The sequence below is a fragment of the Phaseolus vulgaris genome, chromosome 3, assembly GCF_051622355.1.
Source record: "Phaseolus vulgaris cultivar YP4 chromosome 3, ASM5162235v1, whole genome shotgun sequence".
Taxonomy (NCBI): Eukaryota; Viridiplantae; Streptophyta; class Magnoliopsida; order Fabales; family Fabaceae; genus Phaseolus; species Phaseolus vulgaris.
Genome location: NC_143500.1, coordinates 8,953,791 through 8,963,153, shown reverse-complemented (window position 1 = coordinate 8,963,153; position 9,363 = coordinate 8,953,791). Strand labels below are relative to the sequence as shown.

Genomic DNA, 9,363 nt, shown 5'->3' with positions numbered 1-9,363 from the left:
AATCATAATAAAAATTTATACAATAAGTTTGAGTTTTTAGAAAAATAATGTATTTTTCCTTTTTAAAATTGTGTTAGAACTGTATTAGAATTGTCAAAAATTTAACAAATACTTTTTGAATTAGATACTTCAAGGATACGTATCCTACAAGTATCAGCGTTTGATATGAGTATCCGACACCAACACATCATTTAAGAGAATGTGAGTTATTGATGAAGATTTATTACTTTCTTTATTTACATAAAAAGAAAATTAAGAAAACACGCAATTATCTAATAAATGAAATATATATTTTTTCTTATACGGTTGCGCCTAAATTTTCACTGGTAGTGATAAAACAAATAAATGGCAAATTAGAATAGGAAAAAAAATATAAGGAATTGAAAATAAATGGTAGGAGTGAATTTGTGGCGCAGGTGAACATTTCCCTCCCTATATTATCCATTCCTAAACCAATTGTATAATTCGGAACCAGTTATTGTCGAATAATCCGTGAAGGTACGTACGTTCCAATGCAATTCATATTCTTGCTAAGTTTCCAATTTGATTATTGCTTCCAAGAATGTTAGTATTTGTAATTTCAATTGTTAAATTGGTTGTGTTGCTTGTTTCGCGTATTTTTTCATTTTGTGATTGTGGTGTTATGAATTAGTGTATGCAGAAACCGCAGATATGATAAATTGAACTATAAACCAGGAATGAATTTCGCTTAATGTTGATTTACATGAAAGACATTCATGTTTGTCTTTTATGATTTAGGTCAGTAGCTTAGCTTGCTGGTATTTGATTGGAATTGAACTATTCTGTGTTTTTAGAAAGAGGGACTTAGGTTAGGATCTGATTTGGGTTTTTCCGAAGTATGATTTTGTGAGATGTTGCATCAGGCATCGTTTTTTCCCACTTTCAAGAAATCACTAAGTGCGTTGAGAGTACTATGAGCATCTCATTCTATCAACCATGCTTACAAAACCAGTTTTGTTAAATTCTGATCTAAATGCTTATGGTAGAAAAATTTTCTGTATGCCAACCTTTTGTTTAGAAACATTTTAGTAGTAAATATTGGTGCCTATGTTGACAAGTTGTTTTTGAAGAAACCGGGTTCATTAATATGAAGCAGTAGCCTCTGTTGATTGAATAGTACCATGTTGAATTGGAGGAGTTGAAACAGAAAAGAAAAAGAACTAGGAAAATTCTTTCTGAGAACCATGATATTTATGTAAAAGAATTATCTAAGTTACACTAGCTTCTTTTGTAAAACCAAAATCTTGGTAATGTTTCCTTTGAGATGAGAAGAGCAGCATAAATATGTAAGTCAAGAAACTGTACCCTTGGACCCCTTGATTTATATCAGACTGCTTGGAAGATTCAGTGACAATAAGTCAACTTAGCATCTTGCTAGAAGTATAGACTGTGTGGTGAATGCTTGTTGCTCAGTTTAGCAACGAGAGGTAGTAGAAGGTGTCAGTTACAATACGAGTTGTATTGTAATTACTTTGGAACTAGAAGCTACAGTATTGTTACTAAAACTGGCTAGTGGTGTTAATGATTGCAATATTAAACTGTATGATAATCTTTTGCCAGCGTTCAGATTGAATTGTTGGGTCAAAGAGAGGAATATTTGGATTTAACATTCTGTGCATGGTTCACACTGTCCATACAAGGTCACACTCGTCTCAACTATGTATATAAATATAGAGATCAAACTCCACGGTAGAGGAAAATGTGCTATCATGTGTTTCTTCAGTACTTGTCTTTCATAAACCAATTTGCGATGATTTTGGATGTTCTATAATGTTGGATATTACATAAACTTTATAAAATTATTAAATTGGTGATTATTAACTTCTCTACGTTTGATACTGTAATTTCAAATATGCACCTTTTAGTAATTTCATCAAATGGAAGCTTTTGAACAAAAATCTCCTAACAGAACTTATCATTTACGTACTCATGGAAGAGTACATCCAAGCCCAAAACAACTTGTTGAGAAGTAGCTTTTGATATTAATGCTTTTATGATAAGCACTTTTCGTGTATGTACTTGACTGAAACAATTCATTCAAAACAGGACCAAAGTAATTTTAGTGTTGCTTGTTGAGTCTTCTCTTCACAAGCTTAATTTAGGAGCAGATGCCAATTGAACACGTCGATTTCAGCGTTTAATAACTGCAACGCCTCTGCTAGTTACACTCAAATACCTTGTACAACTCATTTTTTAAAAATCTTCATTCAGGTTAATTTGTCATGGGAAACAAATTTGTCAGGGGACACAAAACTGAGAAGCAAGAAAAGAATGACACAATATTACTCAAGATTGTTCCTCCTGTGGACCAGACATATGTTAAATGGCTTGCCAAGGACCTTGCAAGAATTCACAGCTTTACTCCCAAACGTGCTCGCCCAGTGCAGCCGCCAGATGATTATGTAGAATATATGAAGTTGAATGGATGGTTGGACGTGGATTTAGATGATCCTGATCTTGCTCATTTGTTCAAGTAGACGATTTCTGTATGACATATAGACAATTAGCGTGACTTTATAGCTGCATTATGATTATATTAAATTGTTCAGTGAGCAAGATAAATGGTAGGCTTGTTGTTGCTTTTGTTTGGCTAAGAAATTCTTGTAGATTGTTGTATTCTGAAACCCTAGTGTTGATCACAACTCACCAGTGGGCGCAGAAGCATGCTATTTGTTATACAATAGAATTTTTTGTTCAATCATGTTCTCTTGTTCTTAATATCATGTGTGCTGGCGATGTGATTTTGTCACATTAGGAAGTTTACCAACATTTGTAATAGCCATGTTATGATGTGAACATTCTCTTCTTTGACCGAGTTCTTATAATTTTGTTGCATGGATTTAGTGTACAATTTCGGAGACATCACCTAACGTCTATGTGAGGACTATTTCTTCCTGCACCTCCACCTCCATATCTTCTTCTGCCACCTGCATACACAACATGAAAATACATTTTTATCTTTCTTATGTCATCCCCATATAGTAGTTTCCGGATTATGTAATTCGGAAACTCATTTGAAAAAAGACTTCTAGATTACATAATCCAGAAGCTAAATAAGACTTCCGGATTATGTAATCCAGAAATTAATCATGTATATGAAAAAAGGTTTCTGGATTATGTTATCCGGAAGCTAATTACTAATTTGAAAAATGATTTCCGAATTACGTAATCTGGAATAGTATAGAGGGGCATTTTTGGAAATTTGAAAATATATGGAGGTGAGAGAAGAAGGTATGGAGGTGCAGGAAGAAAGAGTCCTATGTGAGACATCCCTATAACTTGTCGTCTCCTACTCAACTACTCAAGTAAGGTTTCATAAATGGTGGAAGAAATCATGTGCTATTCAAGAAATGTTTCATTAAGATGGAAGATATCTGTTATATTCACATACTATTTTGTGCTTCTAATCAAAGTGAGTGTGTACTATCATTCATATCAATTACATAACTAACATTTAATAGTAGGATCATTCACAACTAAAAAAGCAAGACTTCCTTAACTCTATTCCTATCTCAATACTTGGAATATCCTAAAGTCACCAAACAAAGTAGCCTCAATCACATATGCAATATAAGCTTACAACAAAGATAAATAAACTTCTTGGTGAAACATCCAACGCAGAAGGTTTGACGGTGAAAGACTCTAACTCTCATAGTCACTTGAAGAGAAATCCTTTGAGTTAGGAAGGATTTAACAACTTCAAGATTTCAACCAAGACAAGAAAGGGAAACCATGAGGTAGAACAAGATTCAACCAACACAAAGAAAAAAAAAATGAAATGAAATCAAAATAGGAATAAATTAGAGATGAAAAAACACAAACTTCAAAGGGGATAATTGTCTTGAAGATTCACCACCACTTGAATCTAGCAATTTAAGATAAGTATCAAGAGAATCTGTCTTTACACTCTAAAGAGAGAAAACACTCCCACAAGTTAAAAGAAGTTATATTTTATAGATAACACATATTTCCTTTACAATATATATGAGATTAACTATTTATTGGCTAGAATAAGAAAAGTGTAGAAGATTACTCTTTTAACTCATCTTGAATCTAGACAACCAACTAGAGTTAATTAAAACTAATATATATATATATATATATTTTATGGTTAATTATTAAGGTAAAAATTTAACACCTTTCAATTTTGATTAAGTGTTTAAACCAACAAAGTATGAAGTTGCGTCGGTTAAGATGAAGATAAGATCATCCCAATGCATCGTCTATTAGATGATAAGAAATTGATAATCAATAACAATGTTTGTCCATTGAAGAATGAAGAATAGATGAAAGAACATTGAGCATACTGTTTACTTCAAGCCAACACAAGATCAAAGAATCTTTATGAATCTTGAGTCTATTTTTTAGAAATTGCCTTCAACATCTGTCTTTAAGAAGAATCGCGCCAAACATTAATAGTCAAATATATCTAGAGACATGACCTAAAGATATAAGGAACACTAACTCTTCTAACACAACTACTTTCAAATTCTAGCTTAACTACTTGCCTTGTATAGTATGTATTTTTACCATGTTATGGTACATAAGGCTTTGATACCGAGGGAAGCATACATCGCTAGTCATCTAGGAGATTGCTTAAAGAAGAAGATCATTTAAAATGCATAAGATGCATTAAATGAAACAGTCTGGTTAGCACTCATCAGACACATTCAAACCCTTAACCTTTCCTATGTTAGCTAGGAGTGGATTGAGAAAAAAAATACTTTTGTTAGCCAAGAATGACTTGAGCAAAGAATACTCGAAGTTAGTTAGGAGTGGCTTGAGCAAATAATACTCAGTTCTATCTAGGAGTGACTAATTAAAGGATACTCAGTGTCAGCTAGGAGTGACTTAAGAAAATAATACTAAAAGGGTTAGCTAGAAGTGACTATCATCCCAAAGAATACTATCGTCTACACTAATCTAAGAAGAAGAGCTAATGCACGAGAACTCTATGAAAATGTTTTATTGAGCTTTCTTGTTGTTAAGTACTTGATGTATATCTTTGTCTTGACTAAGCATACACTAAATTATGATTTAATCACTTGTTAAAGTAAACATGAATATTTGTTAGTCAAGTGATTTAACTAAGTTGTAAAATATTCGTCTGACTTGATTCTATTGAGCTAGATGAGCTAATCATAAAATGAGCTTTTAACTATGTTCATCGTATTATATTTGTTATGAGTTTTTCTTTAAGAGAAATGTTTTAAAATTCATCGGGTGAAACCGATTGAAATGTATTCCACTTTAAGTATTGCCTTCATAATGTATCTTCATAGGTCATATGCATCAAATGTGTTTTGTTAGACTAAAGATTCTTAGTCTGATCTTTAGGTTGGATAAATAAGAAAACAACATAGATAAATTATTCACTTAAAGTTAGTCAAATGCATTTGATATAACATATTAGATGAAAAGTTTTTTTTTTTATTGGGTCACAAACAAAATCATGTGCATAGAACATTTAATCAAATGATATTTGCAAAAATACTTTAAAATTATTTAAATGAAAATTCAACACTCCCTTCTTGTAACTTTCTTATTTTCTACATTAATAAAACTAATCGAGGTTGACCTATGACTTTTAGAGGCACATACTTTACTTTGGAAAACTCAAAATAAAATCCATGAAAAGAGGTGAATACTTCATAAAGATTCACAAAATTGAGAGAATTCTCTTCAAGCTTCTACTTCAATTCATGAATTATGTTACAAATGAGAGGACACATGCTTATATAAGATAGCCTAGAGAATAAAAATAGTTTAAAACTTGTTTGATTTCTGTAAACACTTTTACAAACAAGACCATTTGAAATATGAAAAGTCTAAAACTTATTTGATTGATGCACATAATTTTCAACTAAGGTCTTTGTTTTTAAGAGTTATCCTTATGTTCATACTAAAGTATCTTAAAATTATTTTTCAAAGAAAGAAAATATAGTTTCTATATTTTTATTTACAAGGAAATTAGAGGAAATATTAAGAGAAATACTTTTGATATTTCCTTCTAATCTCATTTACATTCCTCTTATTAGTTTTTCTTATTTTTGATGTTGTCTTTTAAGCTCTTCTTCTTGATTTCTTTTTCTTGAGCTCTTGTAGTCGCTTCATCTTCTTGTAACATAGATTTTCCTTTATTTGGGATCATATTAGATGTGATCATGGATGGAGATAAAACAAGTCAAGGGAGATAGGGCTTGAAAGGTGGAGAGACACCTTAAGAAATTCGTACAAGAAACAGGAAGAAAAAATAAAGTGATCCTATAAGACAATGATGATAAGAGGAAGATTGAAGTTGCTTAAAGATGAAATTATGAAGCATACTATGTTTTTGTAAAAAAATTATAAATTCTTTAAATATGTCAAGGAATATTCTAGATGATTTTAGAAGCATATAAAGTGTTTTAAAATTAAATGAAAAAAATTCATGAACTAACTTAACTACTTGGTAGTTAAGCTAATGCATGGATTTAACAATGTTATTAATCACCCATTATCATTAGATATCTCATGACCAATGTGGGTTCATCACCCATTGGTTTTTTATTTTTCTATTTTACCTATTTTTACTATTTTTCTTGAACTCTTTCCTAACCTTATAAATAAAGGGTCTCTCTTTTGTACAATGTACACTTGAATTTGAATAAAATAAGAATTTTGTGGGATTTTAGGTCTCTTGAGAGTTTGATACTATTTTTCTTGGGTTATTATCTAAAATAGATTCTTAAGTGCTAAATTAATTATGCACTTCACCTTGAAGGGATTCAAGGTGACATCTTCTCCATTCTTTTTCATCTTGTCCATTTGATTTTTCATTTTAATATTTTGTTCCTTATTTTCTAAGTCATGGTCGACATTCCTCCATAGGTTATTGCATGCATCTTTAGTTCCAAATCCCTCTTTGAGTTGAAACATCCTTCCAAATCAAAGAAAGAAATACATCAAGTTCTATTATATCCAAGTTTCAAATCAACTTAGAAGGTGTTACATCACAAATAAGTCATTTTTTTAAAAAATGGGTTGTTCTAGTCGAGTTTGTATGTGATGTGATTCTTGAATATTCTTTGATAAATTCCTAAGGCTCATACGTTGTAATATTTCCATGTACATTTATTTTGCTTTGTTTTACATGATAATTCATTGATAATGTTTTATACCTACTTCCTTTTTCTTGGTCGAAACATACGTGTAGCTTTTAGTATATTTTTTTACTTGATTAATCTAGTTTGAGTATACCTGGATTGTTTGTCTTTATTCTTGAATTTTCCTTATCATAAAAGTGCTTGAACAATCTTGTTTAGGAAAAATTTGGAGAACTTGCTTCCATGACAAGGTTCTTTGGGTTTGTTAAATTGGTATAAAACATGCAAACATAAATATTCAAGTAGTGTTATTTCTTACAATGGAGAATTAGGATTTGAGTTTTAAGAGTGAGAATTAAAAAAATTCACAAGGAGCAATTTAGCAAGCCAAAGTGTGGAGCTATTTGCATATATAACAACCAAGAATAAAAAGGTGAGAAACAAAGTGCTTAAAGTTTGGGAAACTAAATTTTCATAGATATATTGTCCAATAAATGTTTGGACACAAGTTCTATTTGTTTTTATTTAAAATTGGTCAAATTGAATTAATAAATTATGACTGTTGTCTTTTGATAACTTTGTTATTTTGGTTAAATTTCATCAGCGGTCTGAGCATGAATCTAGTGGTAATTCTAGTTGTTTAATTTTATCCCCAAGTTTTTTTCAAGTTTTCTTGTTTGAGTATTTTGTTAACATCTTTTAATCTTATTTATTTAGCTTTTCCTTATTTTTTATCTAAAATTTTCTTAAAGCTTTGTCTCTTTAAAAAAATTATATTAATTTGTTATTTGCTCTTCTTTTATTTAAATGTATGTTTTCTTGATTTATAATTTTATAAAATTATATCAAACTATTTTAAACATTTTTAGGTCTTGTGGCAGTTGTACAAGAGATTTGATGATCTCTTGAGGTAGATAGAGCTTAGATGTGCAATTATGATAACTACACCTACATCTTAAAAAAAAGAAAAAAAAGAGAGTATGTTTTTATTGCTCTTGCATGTAGGCAATATCCTTATAACCAACCAATATAAATATGAGATAAAATAACTCAATTTGATATGAAAGATCTTGGTCCCACGAGGTAAATACTTAGGATATATATATATATATATATAAATCAAATGATTGAGGTGTTATGTTTATCTCAACAAGCTTATTTGAGAAAGATTGTTGAGAGTTTATGATGCATAAGTCTAAACCTGTAAGTACACCTTTTGGCCATTGTATGAAGCTTTCAATTATCCAAGTTCCTATTTTAGAGGAAGACAAGAGGGAGATGACGAGTTTTATATGCTAATTGATTAAGAAGCATCATGCATGAAACAATGTGTAGTAGACCAGATGTGACACATATTGTTAGTGTGATTAGTAGGTTAATGGTAGATCCTAGAAATGCTCATTGGAGGCTTTGAAAAGGATGCCAAGATATTTGAATTGAACAATATCGCTTAGACTAGTTTATAGGCGGACAACCTATGATAAAAAAACTATTGAAGGATATTTGGATGCAAAATATGTAAGAAATGTAGACACTAGAAAGTTTATTTTTTGGTATGTTTTCACATTGTTTGGGATTGCAATTGTTAGAATAGATGACCTAAAACAAGAGGGGGGTAAATTGTTTTTCAAAAAGATTTTCACAGAACTAGAAGTCATATTGAAAATTATGATAAAATCAATTGATTGATTACTCTGTTCAACTGATTATAAAAGAGATATCAATTAGTTTTATATTAATTCAATCAATTGAAGTTCAGTGAATAACAAATATATAACGAATTGAACTAGTAAAGAGATAGATAGAGAGAATCAAACTGAACTTTTATACTGGTTCACTCTTAATACAAGAGCCACATCCAGTCCTGAGTCAAACCACTGAGAATTCACTAAAGCTGAATGTGACAAAGATTGACAATCAAGAGAACAATTATTGAACCCTACAAGAATCTATACTCAAACAGACAAACCAACTCTTAGCAAACTATGAGAAAAATACAAAAAAGGATTGATCAGACTTGAGAAGTAAGAAGTAAACCAGTGTTGTACAGATTCAGATGCAACAACTTTCTAACACAAGAATGATCAAAGATGCAAAATGTTCCACCAAGATTTCAATAGAAAAAACAATCTTTTCTCTTTGATGAATTTCGTGTCTTGAAAAGTATTTGAAAACCCTTTTCATAGGTTTTTTTTTTTTCAAACACAAAAACAGTTTGAAGAATGTAAAACAATTTTGTTGTAAAACATAAAAGTAA

The 9,363-nt window shown here is 30.6% G+C and overlaps 1 protein-coding gene across 2 annotated transcripts; it reads left to right on the top strand.

Annotated features, from left to right (window-relative positions):
* The first annotated feature begins 342 nt into the window (after positions 1-342).
* On the top strand, positions 343-2,719 carry LOC137806487 (aspartyl/glutamyl-tRNA (Asn/Gln) amidotransferase subunit B). Of its 2 annotated transcripts, none has more exons than XM_068606628.2 (2): positions 343-498; positions 2,233-2,719. In XM_068606628.2, exon 2 carries the CDS (start codon positions 2,244-2,246, stop codon positions 2,496-2,498), a length of 255 nt encoding a protein of 84 aa, XP_068462729.1. In that variant the 5' UTR covers positions 343-498; positions 2,233-2,243; the 3' UTR covers positions 2,499-2,719. The 2 variants fall into 2 exon arrangements, with proteins under 2 accessions (XP_068462729.1, XP_090156106.1); XM_090299980.1 differs by lacking the exon at positions 343-498 and adding an exon at positions 522-564.
* The last annotated feature ends 6,644 nt before the right edge of the window (positions 2,720-9,363 follow it).